General features: G+C 36.9%; 1 protein-coding gene across 1 annotated transcript in view; it reads left to right on the forward strand.

Annotated features, from left to right (window-relative positions):
* grk5l (G protein-coupled receptor kinase 5 like) overlaps nucleotides 1-21,191 on the forward strand; it is a 183,310-nt gene that overhangs the window by 117,255 nt on the left and 44,864 nt on the right. Inside the window, exons 6-10 of the mRNA XM_039768599.1 lie at nucleotides 9,182-9,274; nucleotides 10,617-10,680; nucleotides 11,288-11,428; nucleotides 11,721-11,911; nucleotides 15,648-15,685. Coding sequence (XP_039624533.1) covers nucleotides 9,182-9,274; nucleotides 10,617-10,680; nucleotides 11,288-11,428; nucleotides 11,721-11,911; nucleotides 15,648-15,685 — 527 coding nt within the window. The remainder of the gene's footprint in view (nucleotides 1-9,181; nucleotides 9,275-10,616; nucleotides 10,681-11,287; nucleotides 11,429-11,720; nucleotides 11,912-15,647; nucleotides 15,686-21,191) is intronic.

Here is a 21,191-nt window from a genome sequence, read left to right on the forward strand (position 1 = left end):
TATATTTGCAGCAGCCCTGTGTTTCCACTGTGGGCCCTTGAGCTGTGTTCTTAACCTGCCTTTGCTCCATCCTGGGTATGTCATTAGCCTGTATACAGCCCTTCAAGCAGATCCTCCAACTTGCAAGGAAAACTTGGGTGTTGGTGGCATGATTGTCACTCCAGCCACTGTTTTAAAAAAAAAAAAAAAAAAAAAATCTCACATTGTTCCATTCAAAATAGTGTGGTGCTGAGTTGTCATCCATTGCCTGGTTGTGCATGGGACCTAATCTGGGATCTTTAGGTTGTTTGGCATGTGGCAGGTGCAGCAACACACGGGATCAGTGCATACTCCTAAACCCTAACCCCTGCCCCCTTTCTCTGGGAAATAATGATACCCTTGATCGAGCAGGGAACCTCAGCTAAACCAGCTAAATGACAACTTGCACACATAATAATTCACATCTCTGAATTGTTATTACAATGTATGTTGATGTGACAGGTATAATTACACCTCAAAAATGGTGAATATGATACACAGACTTTATTTTAGTTCCATGGTAAAAGGGGCAATGCTGCGTTTTTGCACTGGAGGACTTTTTTGCTTTTGAGTCAGTATATATTGGCTTCCTGTTGTCACTTCTCAGAAGACTGGCCATCAGGTCAACAATATCTCAACCAAGTATCATTCCACAATTGCTGGTGTGGATGTAAATACAGAAAAAGCATGTTTTTGCAAACATTTTGCAGCAGTGTCCAGTTCTTCTAACATAATTGTAGCACTTTACTGCACAAATATTACAATAAGGGCACTTAGCGAGAAGGAGGCTGCTTTTGTTAGGCATAAGCAGTAATATTCCATTAACGCATAAGTCATTCAAGATGTGACTGGCAAACATTTATCATTGCCCTGGGTCAACTTGTGATTTTTTTTATTTTGAGACACACAGCAATCCCATCATTACATGAGTCAAGTGATAGTGTCTACATGCTCTGACAATGGTGCCTTTCACCCTTCCTGGAGTGCTCGAGGACAAAGGAGAGGCGCTATAATTCCATGCATGATTTTGCACTCTCAATTGCGGAACAAATCCAGATACTCTTGAATGAAGGTGGCGGGTCTCTGCATCCAGTGAAGTTCTTCAGCATCATGACTGCAAATGTATGAAACTGATTAACATGTTCTATATATGGATGTATCTGGGTTATGTTCACAGCACATTCATGTGTGCATATTTACAAGTTAACTGTGATTTATAAGCAGTAAATTATGTAGAAATGTGCATATGCCAGGCTTTATAAATATATGCTCTATTCAAAATATATAAATACTAAATAATATTTAAGCAAAATATTAACTGAATTTACAAAATGACAAAGGACACATGAAATATAATTCAAAAACAACAAAATTACAAAAAAAGGAATACATACTTAAGCCAGGGATCAAACCTTGCCTAAAGCTTAAGCATTCCAGTCATAGTACATGAAAAGTTTACTTATAGCTGCAACACATCAAAGTTTGAGAGAATATTTTTTGCTGGTCCGCAAAAATCCATGAGGTCATGTTTTCTAGCCAATGTGAACACTTTTTTCAGATAGCATTTTAATTAAAACATGACACCATGTTCTATCCTGTGTATCAAGTGTACATGTAATGTGGACTCTCAAAACTCTAGGAATACTAATGCATATCGCCCAAACCCCACCCACTGCATAGATTTAATATTAGTAAATATGGATGCTCAAAACACTGAGGGGTCCATGTTCTCTGATTTAATATTAGTAAATCTTGATGCTCAACACTCCCAGGGGGAACTTGCTCTCTGAGCTAATGTTAGTTAATCTGGCCAGCAGAGTCTCCACTTTATTAAAAGTAACAGCACTTGTGCATTTCCACTTCAGGTACTAGTTTGACAGATTATGATACAGAATAAAAAAAAGATTATTATTTTGTCCACCTCCATGATCAGCAGAGATTTTCTGTCTTGTGCTCATCCACAAGTCAAAAACTTTAAAATCTGTTGAACAACACAACAAATCAGTTATACAGTATGTGCTTTTTGGACAATGGCATTAAGAAAACAAAAGTAACTTGTTTACTTACTAATTGTGATGACTAAAACTTGAAGTAGGTTTTCGATTGTGAATAAGGTAATTCTGTTACTAACACTGTGTCTTACTTACCCCTGATTACTTTGTTGCTAAGGATTTTTACATGGGTATGTATGGTTTTATAAGTCTATTTCTTTTATTTTGTGTGTGTGTTGGAGTATGTGTACCATTTGAACGTAAGCAAAATTTAATATGGAATCTAAGCAAATATTTATACACAAGGCCCCTTAAGATTTGGATGTAATTTCCCAGATTCTGCCCATTTACTTTAGGGAGGTCATCCTCAACAATATTTGTGTGAAAAATGATTATTTTAAAAACATTTAAAAATCTAAAATAAGTCATCACCTTAATTGCATATGTACGCACAGTCTTTAAAATGAAGTATTTATCTTCAGTTTGGCTAAAAGTGAACTTTTATTATTACAAGGAACAGTAAAATATATGTTGAAGTAGAAAATACTTCCACAGGGTATTAGTTGAAAGATTGTGGACACGTTTGAAACCAAGATAATTTTTATTATTATTTTTTCTAAAAGATTAATTTGATTTTCACTTATTGTTGGTTACAAGATCTTATCAAATATTATAACATTTAATATTTCTCTTGATTTCAGCCTTTACATTGAAAAAAGCTTAATTTCAATTAGGTTCTGTACTTTTAATATTATGGGGGTTTTCAAAAATTATCTAAAAATCATTCCATAAGGGGGAGCTATTTTCAAAGAATTGAAACCACACTTTAAGCCTGTGTCTCATATGAGCAGATGCTGGCACGGTTACATGGCTAGTCTTTAAAAAAAAAAAAAATCAGTCATTTAAACAAGTGTCATATTAAAGTGCACTTGGGGAGTGAAGACGGCTGCAAGCAAAGAGAGTGCACAGCAGTGGTCAAATAGCGAAGCCATAGCAAAGCATAAATAGGGGATAGATTACACCTCTGATTGAGAAACAAACAGTATATGAAATCCAGGTTAGACTGAGAGTGGTTAGTGAAGAGGGATGTAAGAGAAAGTCTTAGCCAGTGGATTAAGTAAAAGAAATTAGCCAATCAGATTCAGGTTTGAAATAGGTTTACATTCTGTAGATATCAACGTAAGTTGGGCACACATTGGTGAAATGTGACTGCCAAGTAAGGGTTCAAGTACATGCTAGAGTTTATTCCCAATGTACTCTTAAATTGTTATTTATGGAAAGAAGTTACCCAAGGGTTAAACATGTGAGAAATAGCTGGGCGTAATCTACACATCCTCACCAGAGGCAGCTCATTCCTAAAGGATCCCAACCCCAAAGCTAACCTGCCACCCATCAACTCTAAGCTGTTCAGTCTGCATATAAAAAAATACCAAAAAATTGGCTGGAAGTATACAGAGAAAACATATTAAGATTTGACACCCATCCCACTTCTACCCACACTGCCCTGCTGCCCCACTGCACTACATGAGAACCACAAGAAGACAACCTACAGAGAAATGTACAATAAAAGAGTTTAAGCAACAGCTGCTGAAGTAATTAGAAACAGTAAAGACCATCCAGAAATAAATCCATCACAGAAGAGGAATAGAGCCGCACTACACTTGGCACCCAGAAGTAATTTGTCAAGGGAGAATGGAAAGGACCATCTATGTCCCCAGTTCTGTGTTCATGAAGCTTTTCAAATGTGCTTTTAATTTTTTTTTTTTTTTTAAACAAATGCACTCATTAGATTCAGTAGTAGGTGTTTTCCTTCCCTTGCACTCACTCCCTCGTTCACACCACTACTCCCAATGACAAGCAAACATTGCATAGGACATCCTGTTTGCATCAACTAACAAATCAGGTTGAACTGCACAACACTCTGGGTAATCTTATTAAAGGACTGGGTTCTCTGATTGCACACAGTTTACATTCCAGTCTATACATACCCACTCATACATCAGAGATATAAAGTTGACTGTCTAATATTATCATGGAAATTGCAGTGACAGTTATGGGCAATCACCTGTTTATACCCTAATTGGCTTGCTTGTATGATACTCTTTTAGGAACTGAATGAACTTTGTTTTTTAAAATTTGAATTATTGTTATAAAAAGGACACTAACAGATTGCAATAGCAGTGTGAACTTTTCACACTTGCACTGTGCCCATTTCTCAGTCAGAGATTCTTATAAGTCAGGGAGCAACAAAACATCATGTGTGATTTGAGATGTAATTAAGACAGGCAGAGATTTTCCTTAGTCCATGGAATATGTGAAACTGCAGTGCATCTAGACTTACCCAAATGTCTCCCTCTGAACAAAGAGTGCTACTCCTTAAAGCTCAAGATTGAATTTTGCAGAAAATTTTGAGATGACTTGTCAAGTTCAACGAAATGCCTTTTGTGATTATCTGGTTTCTTGTTACTGACCCATCCACTTCATCTTTCTCTAAGTAATGTTATTTCCAGCTTGATTTCTTTGCCTGTTAATTTTTATATATCGTTTGCACAGTCATCCTTTCTTTGCATATTGATTTTTTTTGTGCTTTCATTTTCTTGATTGCAATTTGCCTTTTGAATACAGTAATCCCTCGCTACATCGCGCTTCGACTTTCGCGGCTTCACTCTATCGCGGATTTTAAATTTAAGCATGTCTAAATATATATCATGGATTTTCCCTGGTTCGCGGATTTCTGCGGACAATGGGTCTTTTAATTTATGGTACAAGCTTCGGATATGGGTACGGCCCGGCGCGAGATTTACACCATCTCCCCCGGATTTTCAAGGGCCGGCGAGAGCTCTCTGGACGCCGCCGGAAGCGCGACGCTTTCCAAGGCGCAGGCCCCTTTCAGAACCCATTCCAGGGTGGCCCTGCCCTTCAATGAGAAAAGAGAACTCTCCCCGGGGCTCCCGCCGGCTTCTCCGGGATCGCTTGCGTCACCGCACTGGACGCCCCCCCTGCCCGGCGAGGGCGCCCGTCTCCGCCACTCCGGATTCGGGGATCTGAACCTGACTCCCTTTCAATGGGCCCGGGGGCGACGGAGGCCATCGCCCCACGATTCGGAAAGGCGCTTGCCCATCCCTTAGGTCCGACTGACCCATGTTCAACTGCTGTTCACATGGAACCCTGCTCCACTTCGGCCTTCAAAGCGCTCGTTTGAATATGCTTCTTTGTTTGCCCAGTTGATTTCATACAAGGGACGCTATTGGCGGATGGCTTAGAAGCTACCCAATCATTACATATTAACTAAAACTCCTCAATGATATACGATATGCTTCCCACGCGGTGCTTGATTGTTTGCTTTTCTCTCTCTCTCTGACATTCTCTGTGCCTGACGGAGGGGGTGTGAGCAGAGGGGCTGTTTGTACAGAGGCTGTTTGCTTAGAAGATACGGACGCTCTTCTAAAAAATGCCGCCTTATCGTGGTGCTTCGGCATACTTAAAAGCCCAAAAGCACGTTTTGATTTTTTGATTGTTTGCTTTTCTGTTGCGCTCTCTCTCTCTCTGACATTCTCTGCTCCTGACACGCATTCTTTGAAGAGGAAGATATGTTTGCATTCTTTTAATTGTGAGAAAGAACTGTCATCTCTGTCTTGTCATGGAGCACAGTTTAAACTTTTGACTAAAGGATATTATTTCATGTCTAGAGGGCTCTAATAATTTTAACAGTGTGGCAGAGTTTATAAGGTCTTAAAATATATAAAAATAACCATACAAACATATGGTTTCTACTTCGCGGATTTTCATCTATCGTGGGGGGTTCTGAAACGCAACCCCCACGATCAAGGAGGGATTACTGTACACCATACCTCATATTTTCTAGCACTTCAGTTTTACTCCCTGGCCTGTCAATGTTTCGGTCAATTTTAAAGGTATTCCCATTGGCTGGATGGATTATTTTCTGGGTTCTTGTGATTTTTAATTTGACCCAAGATGAATGAGTTTGGTTGTATGTGGTAGTGTTCTGGATGAGGATGTCTTTTTTTCTGTTGCTGATAAAGCAATTTTGAGTTATCTTTTAATAAAAAAATGTTTGTATTTACACCCTAGCTGTTATTCATTAGTACATTTTTAGAAAGTTCGTTGTTTACAGCATTTAAGAAGTGACAACTCAAACATATGGCTAAAATTACTATTTTATTGTTTTCAGTAACTTAGCTTTCCACTTTTTATACTCTTTGCAGTTGAGCGAGTGCAGCTGTCTACAAATCTGCTTTTGTAAGGGTGCATTATTAAATTCCTTTCTGAATCAGGAACCTTGTTAATACTGTTCTCACTGTTTTTATAGTCACACTACTCATCCACTATAAAGAGAATTTACTGCCCACTAAAGAGACACTTTTATGTTATCGGTGTAGCCAGGGAAAGCAAACAAACGACAGCAACACTGGGACTCAGATATGAAAACGTTCAAAAGAGTAATGATCATTGGCAGCTGTGTAGAGAGAACACAGATTTGATTTACGAAATTTAGTTTGCTTTATAATACTATTGGCTGTTTTCCCATTCATTTTTAAATCCTTTTCTTTTTGGCACATTTCATAGTTATCACAAGCAGTATGATCACATGCCTTGACGCAACTACTTCCTGTAACGCACTGAATGGAGAGAATTAGTGAGCAAAATCTACAGCAATTTGGTGTGATTTAGTGGCTTATGAACAGTTATTGAAACTCCTAAATTACAGTGTTTGATCCTACTTTCAGTTCACACTTTGTCCTTCTGTAAGATGTGTTGTACAAATACACAGTACAAATTGAAGACTAATTGCATACAGAGTTGTATATGCACGATACCCCTGACATGTGGCAGCAAATAGTATTTGCATTCTAGATAATATATGTTTGAGTAAACATGGCCCTGTTGTAATTTACAAATTTTTAAACTGCACTGTATGATGGACGTCATGGATGGAATGGCACCCCGACCAGGATGGATGTAGTTCACTTACCCAGTCATTACTGATGGGCAGCATGGGTGGATGTTGATCCTGGCTAGGGTTGGTTCTATTCCTTTTTAAAGTCAGAGGCTTGACATAATGGATGAATGGGAAATGATTGCCTTCAAGTATCACATGTTTCCCCAGTCCACTTGGTTGTAACATCCATCTGGCTTAGTTCTCACTTGAACACTTGCAATATTGCATGGGGGTTGTAGTTCTGGAGGAATGCCCTGGTAGGGATCTTGTAGGCTGTGAGAGGATGCTGTTGGAAGGAGACTTCACTGTTAGGTGGAAATACTGCCTGACCCAGAAGTGCTTCATGGGTGCTATATAGTGGCACCAGATGTTCTCCCAAGTCCAGCATAAAGGATGCTGCTCCAGCTCACCCAGGTGAGTTAGGGTCGGGAGTGGAGAATGTTGAAGCTTGTCTGGAGAGGTGTGCAGAAATAAGAAAAGAGAAAGGAAAAAGAATTGTAGAGTGGATTGTACTGGAGAATAAGCCAATCTGAAGTTTTATCTGGGAATTGTGGTTCTACGGCTCCCCCTTGTGGTCGCAACTAACAGACACCTTCAACTTGCAGTATTTAGTTTAATGATACTTTGCACTTGCAGAGAAATTCCAAAATGGATTCCAATGGTAAATTTTAAAACTTTGCCTTTTAGCCAGTGTAGTCTAGGGTGACCTTTACCCATTGTTTTTATTGTCAAAGATTAAAATTGTAATGAAAATGAATTCAGCTCATTATTCTTAAAAAATGATGATACTATAGCTAATAATAAAGCTTATCACTTGTTTTATACTTTTGTTTCCTTTTTAACAAAAATATTACTTACAGGAAAGTGTTTATATTTTGCAATTCCCTTCATTGTATTGAATCTTTCATTTTTCTCCTGCTCTTGTTTACACTATAAAGAACTAGAAAAGTGTAATATATATGAGATACATGGATACAAGTTGCATTATAGGACTTTTTTTTGCTATATTTCACCTTCTGAGAAGATATTCTTGTTTTATTTTCTCATAAAAGAAAACCATAAAATCCCAATTTTCTTCTGTTCTTAAATAAACTTGACATTTAACAGGAAACATACAGTTATTTCATGACTGACAGACATTTCAAGTAGAGTACTATAACTTTAATTTCCAAAAGTATCTTACATTTTTTAAAACTGTGACTAAGTATACTTATACCTGAATGGACGAAATAACACTTGTTTCATTTTTGTGTTTTACTTTAATAACATTACTGACAGCCATTTTTTGTTACCTGCTTTTAACAGGGATGACTCATCCCATTGATAAAAAGGTATTTTCCAAGAAAAAATATGATCAAAACATACAACTTCTTGTACAATAAATAGAAAAGTACTAAGTTGCAATTGTTCATGTACCCAGTGTAGCTGCATTCTTTCCAGGTTTCCAAAGATCGAGCAACTATTGAGTTGGCAAGGTAGGATCTAGAATGAGTCAAACACATAACAAAATAAATTCCACAGTTTAATAAAGTACATTTTAAAAATGTTTAGTGAACCTTAATAAAAGAATAATCATGAAATTTCAGGAATAAGTTACTACACATGCAGAATTAAAAGGCGGGAAAAAAAGAAGAAAGGCGTCTTCTCTGTTTCATTACATTTAACATTTCATGTTAAACTTCAGTTACATTCTGTACTTAAGTTATGTTACTTTTTTGTTGTGAACTTACATAAGCTTCACTTCAGTTCTATTTGGTTTGAAACTGTTTGCCTTCCATACCTTACCAATGGCAAGACAGAACTAGTTTCTAGTCAGAATGACAAGAAGTAATTAGAACATTCCATTTACAAGTTAGCTTGCATGGGTTATAATAGAACCTTCCATTAACTGTGTACTATTACACAGATAAACATTTTACCATAGCTAAGAAAATGCTTATATCAATTTAACATTACCTAACTAACCAACAAATGTGCACTGAGGTTTGTTTAACTAGCTTGCTGCCTTTGTTGGGCAGTGATGTTCCCCATTAAGTTGTTCATGTAAGTTTATATAGAATTGAAAACTACAGCGACTCTGTCTGCCAGGATTACTATTGAATATTTCATTTATTAAGATTTTCCATCTTAATTTGTTTTGCTTAAAATTGCATGTGTTTATTGTTTGCACAATTCTTACTATCTCTTTTTTCCCTTGAATGTCTGGGAGTAGAGCTCTTCATGATTTTCTAAGTGGGTCACCTTTCACCAGTTACCAGGATTCCATGTACTATGATCGTTTTCTGCAATGGAAGGTCTTAGAACGGTAAGTGCTTCTCTTTATGGTTATGTTAAACCATGTGGCCTTATTTGCTTATTTCAATTTTCTTTTTAATGCTTGTTTTATTGGAATATGGTCTGTAATATTTCACTTATACAGACTCTTCTCTAGTAACTTGCCAATGCATCTTTAGCGTATATAGCTTCTTTAAAATTTGATTCAGTATAAACAGAAATATGAATCTCTAAATTTGCATTATTTATATCATTTATTGCTGCAGTTATACATGGTTACTTTTTTGCTATATATTTCAACCAACAACATCTGTGTCTAGCTTTGATTTTATGCCTCTGATTGAAGGAATGTTTGTTAAACTGTTCTAAATATGATTTTATAGTTTTTTTTGTCTGACTGAATGGAAGTTATGCTGTTGTATTTGCACAACAAACTAATAACATATTAATGTTGAGGCAAAATGAGCGCTTTAATCCATTTAGAAAAAATATTCTTTTATTGATCAGGAAAACTGATACTTGAATGCTCAGTGAAACAATAATTAGTGCTGTCTATATGGAATTTACAGAACTTTGTTTTTCTTGTGAGTTCCCAATATACAGTGTGCATTTTTTCTGGCGGACAGTCATACCCTCCATGCATTGTACCTACCTGGTATTAAGTGCTATGCATTTAGACTTCTTACTCCCAGTGTCCCTAGAATGTCGCAAACATTGATAAAGGGAAATAAATTGATATATATATTTCTTATTCATGCACTTTTTAAATAATAAAGATGTTTTAAATTGTAAATTATGTTTTTATTATCTGTTTACAAAGAAGAACACGTAAAATATTTGATAAAAATTAATAGAGGGGATTAATAAAATAAATCTATAAACACCCTAATTACATTTACTAGAAATCTTAATCAATTGGAAACCTAATTGAAGTCCACTTTTACTCACAACAGAGAGGTGTATAGGCATAGAGCAGCTACTATTACTAGAGGGTTTTGTTTTGCCCTTATTGTTTTTGTTTGGGATCTTTTTTTTTTTTTTTGTTATTGACATTAAATTTCAAAGAGATTTTTTGATTGCCTTATTACAGTGCAAAATACTTAGACATTAGGTTAGAACTGATCCATCTGAGAACTGACCCTAGGTACTAAAAACACTTATTTACAGGACAAGTACAACACAGATGTAAATGTCCCGAACTAATTGTCTAAACATCACAAAATTGAGATATAACATAAGAAGTAATTACAAATAAAATAGGAAATTGAGTTAAATGTGACAGAAAACAAATACTATGATAGCATTCGTTCTTGATGGTTTCAAATTTCTCACTTGGCCTCTTTTTTTTTTTTTTATTTAAACTTATTTTACAGACAACCTGTTACAAAGGACACATTTAGACAGTACAGAGTACTGGGAAAAGGAGGATTTGGAGAGGTAACACCCTGCTACTATGCTGTCTTCTGAGTGTTTGTTTGAGTCCTTATTTTGTGCAGTTGACTCTTCTGATGTACTGCTTACCAAGCACAAAGAAACCCTCTGAGTTTCCACTAATTTGTTTGCATGTTGGGCTACACTTTCCAAGGAATTACACTACATATGATGATTGTTGCTGAGGTTACCAAGAAAGCAAATCGTCAGTTAGTCAAAGAAAATCTTTTTGAATATACAAGTATTATCCTTTAAAATGGATAGAATGGAGACTTAGGGTTTACCCTTTTCAAGCTTTAATGAGTTTTACAGTGTTAATTTATTTTTTTTGGTTATAATGAAAGTGCCAACTCTGGTTCATAGCTTTCAATAAATACAGAGCTGAAGATGTATTTCTCATTTTTCCATGCTCTCATTTTATCAAAGAAATACATTTTTATCTGAGTTATCTGAGAACAGCCTTTAAAACTTTTTTATATTTAAACTGATATTTTATCAATATCCTTTAAAAAAAATTTTCATTACAGCTTTTAAGTGTAAAAGAAACCTTGGGGGCCTTAGACTTGCTCCCAGTTCCATTGCTATTTTGTAACTGGCCTTTCCTGTCCCAAAGGTATGTGCTTGTCAAGTCAGAGCTACTGGGAAAATGTATGCCTGCAAGAAACTTGAAAAGAAGAGAATCAAAAAAAGAAAAGGGGAAGCAATGGCTTTAAATGAAAAGCAGATCTTAGAAAAAGTGAACAGCAGATTTGTAGTAAGTATATTGGTTTCCGCAGGGTTTGATTTCTTATTCACTCAGGTTCAACAAATAACTGCCCTCTCACACTCCCTGTCTGCTGATTTATGACTTGTGTATCATGGAATAATCAGAACACCCAACATTTCCTTTGTTTTGTGGGTAAATTAGAAATGCAAAGAATTTGTACACATGAGAAAAAAAGTGTGTGGTTTTTTTTTAATTAAATTGAAGACCTAGGTTTGCTTAAGTACAGGGTCTGTTTTTTTATTACATGGTATTAATTAAATGCATGTTTCATTTTGTACAGGTTAGTTTAGCTTATGCTTATGAAACCAAAGATGCACTGTGTTTAGTTCTGACAATCATGAATGGTGGAGACCTCAAGTTTCACATCTATAACATTGGATCTCCTGGCTTTGAGGAGGAGAGGGTGCATTTCTATGCTGCGGAAATCTGCTGTGGTTTAGAACATCTTCACAGCGAAGGCATCGTGTACAGGTCAGGGCACATGTTTTCTCTGTCTAATGTGTTCTGGTGTTTGTTTTTATTAAATTTCAGTATTGTGTGTTTGTTTTTTTTTTGTTCAAGTAATGAGTACCACCCCTTATTATATGAATGTACAGTTACAGTAAAACATATAAATTGTGATTAAAAATGGTGTGTTAAAGAGGATAATAGTATTAATTGTATTTGAAAATTAAAGGAATCTGAGGATTAATGCACTGAAAGGAAGAAAAATCAAGAGCAAAATTACTTTAATAAAATTTGCCATATATTACAGCATTCAACTTCAAGTTATGGGTATTAATGAATGGTCAGGGTCAAGGCAGAAACTTCATTTTAAATACAAATAGGGAGAAAGGGTCATGCAGACATACATGTCAGAAGTCTTAACACCATCATAATAAATTACTTCATTCTCTGAATAAACTGTGTAACTTACTTTTGTTGATCTCAGATTAGAAATACTAATTATTCCAGTTTTATCTTGCAAATTATATAATTGTAGTCACTTGGATAAAAGGAATAAAATGATAATCTGCTTTATTATCATCTTATCGTAAACTGGTTTACATCTCAGTCAGTGAGCATACAAGTGATAGTCTTTACAAAACACCCTAAATGCTTTGAGAAATAAAAAAAAAGCAAAAAAACTATAGATGTTGGGTGCTGAAGCAGTGATACATGCTAATAAATTAGAAAGGGTAAATGTTTAAAAAACAAGAAAGCTAAATGTGCTGTTTTGAGCTTAAGTTAAAATTAATGTAGTGGCAGTAATTAGTGATGGCTATCAACAACAACATTTATTTGTATAGTTCATACAAAGCATATAGCTCAGAGTGCATTACAAGATGTAAAATAAATTGTTACAAGCAAAGAAAAAACTAAAATAGATAAGAATAATACTAAATACACTGTATATAATATACAAAAATAAAAAATATATACAGGGAGTGCAGAATTATTAGGCAAGTTGTATTTTTGAGGATTAATTTTAATATGGAACAAACACAGTGCTATCAGTCAATCCAAAATGTTAATAAACCTGAAACCTGAATGTTTCACAACGGAAATGTGAGTGTGAACATCATCAGGGGAATATATATGTGCGCACAATTATTAGGCAACTATTAGTGTGCAGATTTATTATGCAACTAAAGGAAAAATGAAAATTTTCCCATCTCACTTGTTTATTTTCATCTGTTATAGTGAGCATAATAAACAAACACCTCAAAATTTACAAATAAACATCTCTGACATTTCAAAAAAAATAAATCAATCAATCAATGACCAATATAGCCACCCTTCTTTCCAATAACAGTCATAAGCCTTTCCATTCATGGAGTCTGTCAGTTTCTTGATCTGTTGACGATCAGCTTTTTGTGGAGCAGTGACTACAGCCTCCCAGACACTCTTCAGAGAGGTGTATTGTTTTTCTCCCCCGTAAATCTAGCGTTTAAGAAGTGCCCACAAGTTCTCGATAGGGTTTAGGTCAGATGAGGAAGGGGGGCCATGTCATTATTCCTTCATCTTTAAGGCCTTTATTGGCTGGCCACGCAGTGGAGAACTTCGATGCAAGTGATGGAGCATTGGCCTGCATAAAAATCATGGTCTTTTTCCTGTATCACTGTTTGAAGAAAGTGTCTTCGAAAAACTGGCAGTAGGTTTGGGAGTTGATTTTGAGTTCATCTTCAATGCAAAAAGGTCCAACTAGCTCATCTTTAAAAATACCAGCTCATACCAGTACCCCACCTCTACGTTGGAGTGGAGCTCTGTGCCCATTACTGATCCACAGGTCCATCCATCTGGTCCATCAAGAGTCACTCTCATCTCATCAGTCCATAAAACCTTTGAAAAAAATCTGTCTTCAGATATTTCTTGGCCCAGTTTTGACGTTTCAACTTATGTTTCTTGTTCAGTGGTGGTTGGGTTTCAGCCTTCCTTACCTTGGCCATGTCTTTGAGCACTGAACACCTTGTACTTCTGGGCACTCCAGGTAGGGTGCAGCTCTGGAATATGAAAGTACTGGAGGATAATGGGTTCCTGGTAGCTTCACGTTTGATTCTTCTCAAATCTTTGGCAGCTAATTTGCGTCTTTTGTTCTCAACACGTTTCTTGCGACCCTGTTGACTATTTGCAACAAAATGTTTGATGGTTCTGTGATCACACACCAATATCTTAGCAATTCCAAAAGTGCTGCATCCCTCTGAAAGACTTTTTACAATTTTTGACTTTTCAGAGTCAGTTAAATCTCTTTTTTGGCCCATTTTGCCTGAGGAAAACTAGCTGCCTAATAATTCTGCACACCTTGATATAGGGTGTTGATCTCCTTAGGCCACACCCTCCCTCATTACACAAATACACATCACCTGACGTGCTTAAATCCAATAAGCATTCCAGTTAATACAACTTGGAGTTGGAATATACGCATTAAAAATGATGATATGGTCAAAATACTCACTTGCCTAATAATTGTGCACACAGTGTACTAACATAGGATAGGTATATAATTAAGATAAGTATAGTCCTTAAATATAGAATTGTTTTTAAGTATCCAAATTGACAGGTGGGCAGAAAAAAAAAACACCAGGTGAACTGGAGGAGAAACAAAATCTTGTAGGGGTTCCAGGTCAAAAGACTGTCCAGAGATCCCACTGGATATTATCTAACATCCTGAAGTGAGAAATGCTTTTGTAAAAAGTAAAGGAGGAAATAAATTTAAAATTAAAGGCCACTTATTTTACTGAAAAGATGTGATCATTTTGCAGAGTAAAAGTTCAGTTATTTATTCTACCTAATTTAACCCAAATTCCACACACTAATGGCCAAACGAGGCAACAAAAGATTTATTTTTTTTACTTGTATCATGAGATAAAACCAACAACCAAGTTCCAGTGTGCAGAACAATAGAAAATTGTTCAGCAATTTTTGCCAGATATGTACTGTATGATTTGACATAAAAAAGAAATACAGCTGTCTGAGCTAAAAATCTTTTGAAATCAAGAGTTTCAAAGTCTAAGCCTGTTTTTTTCTTTTTAATAAATGTTGGATTAAAATGACCAGAAGAACAGAAGAGGCTGGTACTAAAAAAGCTTCAGGGAATGACAGACTCCACAGAGTTGCATGAGATAGTCTGCTTCACATGAGACACATTATTTAGAGTATTTTGGGAGATCCAGTATAGAATACCTGTAATGTGAACAGATATGTAAAAAGTGAATTCAAAATGTAGTAAGATTTGCCAAGAGATATCAAAAATATGAATTATGTAATAAAATTTAACTTTTAAATAAATTAATTCATAAAAGAAAGGTTAAGCCAAAAAAAAAAAATCTTGCTGATGAACCAGCAGAGAATGGATTCTCAAAATTATGTCACATACTGTAGATTCTAAGGCAGCACCCAGTAAAAAAAATACTACTAATTTTGGCTTACTATTTTATATTTCTGAAATTTCACCTCTTAAACTGTGTTGATTGACTATTCCTGAGATCAGATGGTGAATGTTTCAGAAATGAGAGGGGTTGCATTTTTTTTTATTTTAAACAAAGACTGTATCAGATACTGCCTATGTCAATAAGAAGAATCAAATTAACTTTTATCTTTCATTTTTAACTTTTGTAATGGATGTTGTTTTCCAGAGTGAGATAAGGGTAAAGCCACATTGATGAAAAAGAGGGAGAGGTTGAAATTGTTTGTATTTTTCCTCATTACTTTTTCTTCCTCTCCACAGGGATTTAAAGCCAGAGAATATTCTGCTAGATGACAATGGTATGTCTGATATTTGGATAAGGCTCCTGACATGTAAATTGAATGATGTGTATATAGTTTACAGTAAATTATTACAGTATATGTCAAATAGGATGAAACATTTTTTATAAACTTACAGAAAATAATTAGTAAAAATATAAAAATAATCTTGTTCTTTAAAAAAAAAAATGCCAGTTTGGCTATACTGTTAAAACACTTTTTTTCTGATAGATTTTAAAAAAATTTGCATTTCTCAATAGAGTGATTTCTCTTTGATAAATAATATTCTATTTACATAATCTTAGATTTACCATAATCATCCGGTTATGTACTAAACAACCATCCCATTGGTCTTTTTGATAAGTACTTTATTCTCAAGAGATTAAATTTCTGACATAAATTATTCACAAGATAATATATCTAGTGGGTCAGTATTAAGTTCAGGGTTATTATCATGTGTGCAGCAATACACCATTTCATGGAAATCAAACCTCACTGCTAATACAGACACAAAAGGAAACTGCTTGGAGAAAAAAAAAATAAGATCACAAAAAAAAAATCTTTTAATAACTTAGATAAACTCCATGTGGAAATTACCAGTATAGCTGATCATCACTTACCTATAAAGATCAGAAATCAAATCAATATAATAACTTATCTCACATAAAATAGATATTTTACCAAATATGAGAGAGAATGTGAAAAAGAAACAAAATCAATTTACAGATGATTCTGGAACTTTACAAACACAGTAAGATTTTTTTGTGATACTGTGTTTTTTGGATCATTATTATTATAATGTGTAAACAGTACAATGTAATTGTTACTTGGCTGTCTCTTTCAGACTAGTGACAGTAATAAAATATCAGCAAACCAAATTAAAAGAACAATGAGTATAATAATATACAGAAAATGTAACCTACATATATGTATTTGTACAATGGATTTAGAAAGTAGTCAGACCCCTTCATTTTCTACACACTTTATTAAATTAGATTGTAGATTAAATTTTAAATTGATGCAATTGTCATTTTTACTCAACAAACTAATAATTAATAATAGTTTGGAGGGTTACGTCAGGAAGGGCATCCAGTGTAAAATGTTGCCAAATCAATATGCAGACAACAAAACAAATTTCCATACCGGATCGGTAGAGCCCAGCGTTAACAACGACCGCCACCAGTACTGTTAGTCAACAGGGTGCTGGCGGAAATTGGGCTGCTGTTGGCTGAAGAAGGAGAAGAAGAGAGGGAGATGTGTCCAGAGGCAGGAGGAGAGGAGGAAAGTAAAGAGAGTGGAACTGAGGGTAGGAACTTTGAATGTTGGCAGTATGACTGGTAAGGGCAGAGAGTTAGCAGATATGATAGAGAGAAGGAAGGTTGATATATCGTGCGTGCAAGAGACTAAATGGAAGGGGAAGTAAGGTCAGGTGGATTGAAATTGTTCTATCATGGTGAATTGGGGTAGGAGTTATTCTGAAAGAACAGTATGTCAAGAGTGTTTTGGAGGTGAAAAGAGTGTCAGGCAGAGTAATAATTATGAAGCTGGAAACTGGAGGTGTGATGATGAACATTGTTAGTGCATATGCACCGCAAGTTGGGTGAGCAATGGGTGAGAACGAAGATTTTTGGAGTGAGTTGGATGAAGTGATGAACAGTGTACCCAAGGGACAGAAAGTGGTGATTGGAGTGGATTTTAATGGGCATGCTGGTGAAGGGAACTGTGGAGACGAGGAGGTGTTGGGTAGGTATGGTGTCAAGGAGAGGAATGAAGAAGGTCAGAGGATAATGGATTTTGCCAAAAGGATGCACATGGCTGTGGTAAATATGTATTTTAAGAAAACGAAGGAACATAGGGTTATGTACAAGAGTGGAGGAAGATGCAACAGGTAGATTACATCCTTTGCAGAAGAGTTGATCTGAAGGAGATTGAAGACTGCAAAGTGGTGGCAGGGGAAAGTGTAGTTAAACAGCATAGGATGGTGGTCTGTAGGATAACGTTGGCGATCAAGAAGCGGAAGAGAGTGAGGGCAGAGCCAAGGATCAAATGATGAAAGTTGAAAAAGGAAGACTGCAAGGTAGAGTTTAGGGAGGAGGTGAGATAGGCACTGGGTGGCAGTGAAGAGTTACCAGACAGCTGGGAAACTACAGCAGATGTAGTAAGGGTGACAGCAACAAGGGTGCTTGGTGTGACATCTGGAAAGAGGAAGGAGGAAAAGGAAACCTGGTGGTGGAATGAGGAAATACAGTAGAGTACACAGAGGAAGAGGATGACAAAGAAGAAGTGGGATAGTCAGAGAGATGCAGAAAGTAGACAGGAGTACAAGGAGATAAGGCACAAATTGAAGAGAGAGGGTGCGAAGGCTAAAGAAAAGGCGTATGATGAGCTGTATGAGAGGTTGTACACTAAAGAGGGAGAAAAGGACCTGTACCGATTGGCTAGACAGATGGACCGAGCTGGGAAAGATGTGCAGCAGGTTAGGGTAATAAAGGATAAAGATTGAAATGTACTGACAAGCGAGCAGATGGAATGAGTACTTTGAGAGGCTGATGAATGAAGAGAACGAGAGGGAAAAGAGGTTGGATGATGCGGAGATAGTGAATCAGGAAGTGCAATGGATTAGCAAGGAGGAAGTAAAGACAGCTATGAAGAGGATGAAAAATGGAAAGGCTGTTTGTCCAGATGACATACCTATGGAAGCATGGAGGTGTCTAGGAGAGATGGCAGTGGAGTTTTTAACCAGATTGTTTAATGGGATCTTGAAAAGTGAGAGGATGCCTGACGAGTGGAGAAGTGTACTGTTGCCGATATTTAAGAATAAGGGGGATGTGCAGGACTGTCGTAACTACAGGGGAATAAAATTGATGAGCCATAGCATGAAGTTATGGGAAAGAGTAGTGGAAGCTTGGTTAAGAAGTGATGTGATGATTAGTGAGCAGCAGTATGGCTTCAGGCTAGGAAAGAGCACCACAGATGCAATGTTTGCTTTGAGGATATTGGTGGAGAAGTTTAGAGAAGGCCAGAAGGAGTTGCATTGTGTCTTTGTGGACCTGGAGAAAGCATTTGACAGGGTGCCTCGAGAGGAGCTGTGGTATTGTATGAGGAAGTCGGGAGTGGCAGAAAAGTACATAAGAGTTGTACAGGATATGTACGAGGGAAGTGTGACAGTGGTGTGAGGTCTGCGGTAGGAGCGACGGATGCATTCAACGTGGAGGTGGGATTACACCAGGAATCAGCTCTGAGCCCTTTCTTATTTGCAGTGGTGGTGGACAGGTTGACAGACGAGATTAGACAGGAGTCCCTGTGGACTATGATGTTTGCTGATGACATTGTGATCTGTAGCAATAGTAGGGAGCAGGTTGAGGAGACCCTGGAGAGGTGGATATATGCTCTAGAGAGGAGAGGAATAAAGTCAGTAGGAGCAAGACAGAATACATGTGTGTAAAATAGAGGGAGGTCAGTGGAATGGTGAGGATGCAGGGAGTAGAGTTGGCAAAGGTGGATGAGTTTAAATACTTGAGATCAACAGCATAGAGTAATGGGTATTGCGGAAGAGAGGTGAAAAAGAGAGCGCAGGCAGGGTGGAATGGGTGGAGAAGAGTGTCATTTAGTTATTTTTAGTTATTTTAGACAGACGGGTATCAACAAAAGTGAAAGTGAAGGTCTACAGGACGGTAGTGAGACCAGCTATGTTATAAGGGTTGGAGATGGTAGCACTGACCAGAGAGCAGGAGACAGAGCTGGAGGTGGCAGAGTTAAAGAGGCTAAGATTTGCATTGGGTGTGACGAGGATGGATAGGATTAGAAATGAGTACATTAGGGAGTCAGCTCAAGATGGACAGTTGGGAGACAAAGTCAGAGAGGCGAAATTGTGTTGGTTTGGACATGTGCAGATGAGAGATGCTGGGTATATATCTGATACAGTGTTGTGCACAAGTATTCAATCCCCTTGAAAGTCGTCATAATATTTTGCATGACAAAATATATGTACAAAAATTTTCCATTCAGTGTTTTTGATGTGAACTCTTAATGCTATAACAATTCCAAAATCAAAATAAACCATTGTATGTAAATACTGAAGTGAAGAAGAAAACTTTAAAAGTTAGTACTACACGTTCATACATGTATACTTTGTCGAGAACCCTTTTACTACAATAACAGCCCAAATTCTTTTGGGGTAAATATGTACCAGTTTTGCACATTGTTCAGGAGTGATTTATAGTGATCATCTAGTTTGGTGGGTTAGCGCCATATATTCTAAACTAGCTGGGACACCCGCTGGCTGCTAGGGAAATGGAGTCTGGAAGTGCAGCCCAGTTGGGGTCTCTACATTCCTATAGAGGGTACTGTCAGAGGAGGACCTTCTTACTTTCCTTATGACCTAGAAGTGCTTACCAGAAGACGCAGTGTGGCCCTGGAAGCATTTTCAAGTCCGGCATTAAAGGAAGCCCGCTGCCACACGTGGATGAAACAGTGTAAGGAGGCAGCAGGCAACACTCAACAGGAGGAGAGAAGAAAGAAGAATTGTACTTTATTATTCACTAGCAAAATCCCCGCGCTTCGCAGCGGAGAAGTAGTGTGTTAAAGAAGTTATGAAAAAGAAAAGGAAACATTTTAAAAATAACGTAACATGATTGTCAATGTAATTATTTTGTCACTGTGATGAGTGTTGCTGTCATATATATGTATATATGTATATATATATATATATATATATATACACTGTGTATATACACACACACATATAAACATATATACATATATACATATAAACATATCTACACATATATATATCTATACTAATAAAAGGCAAAGCCCTCACTCACTCACTCACTCACTCACTCATCACTAATTCTCCAACTTCCCGTGTAGGTAGAAGGCTGAAATTTAGCAGGCTCATTCCTTACAGCTTACTTACAAAAGTTGGACAGGTTTCATTTCGAAATTCTACCTAATGGTCATAACTGGAAGGTATTTTCTCCATTATCTGTAATGGAGTTGAGCTGGAATGACGTGGGGGGGCGGAGTTTCATGTGACATCATCACGCCTCCCACGTAATCACGTGAACTGACTGTCAACGCAGTGCGTAGAAAACCAGGAAGACCTCCAAAAAGCGCTTAAGAAAACATGCATTATATAATTGAGAAGGCAGCGAAACAATAAGAAGCGAGCGAGTGACATATACTACCATATTCATGAGTGATGCTACCTCGAAAAGAAAGCAAGGTGTAAACCTAAACTTTAAATTAAGTTCATAGACAGGCTACCGCTGGCGTTTCACATGCCCACAGGTAATGCGGGATACAAGTTTAATGAGAGGACGCAGGATATAAACGAGAGTTTTGATCACTTTGTAACTAAGTTAAAATTGTAGGTGAAGGGGTGTGCTAATGCAAATTCCGAGAGACTGTGTTTGTGGGGGATTGACAGTTAAGGCGGGTGGGGGAGTCACGTCATCATATCCCCTCCCATTCATCTTATTTCGCTCTGAGCTGAGCTCCGCTAACGCCGTCTTCCGAAGCAACT

Source organism: Polypterus senegalus, chromosome 11, assembly GCF_016835505.1.
Source record: "Polypterus senegalus isolate Bchr_013 chromosome 11, ASM1683550v1, whole genome shotgun sequence".
NCBI classification, from domain to species: domain Eukaryota; kingdom Metazoa; phylum Chordata; class Cladistia; order Polypteriformes; family Polypteridae; genus Polypterus; species Polypterus senegalus.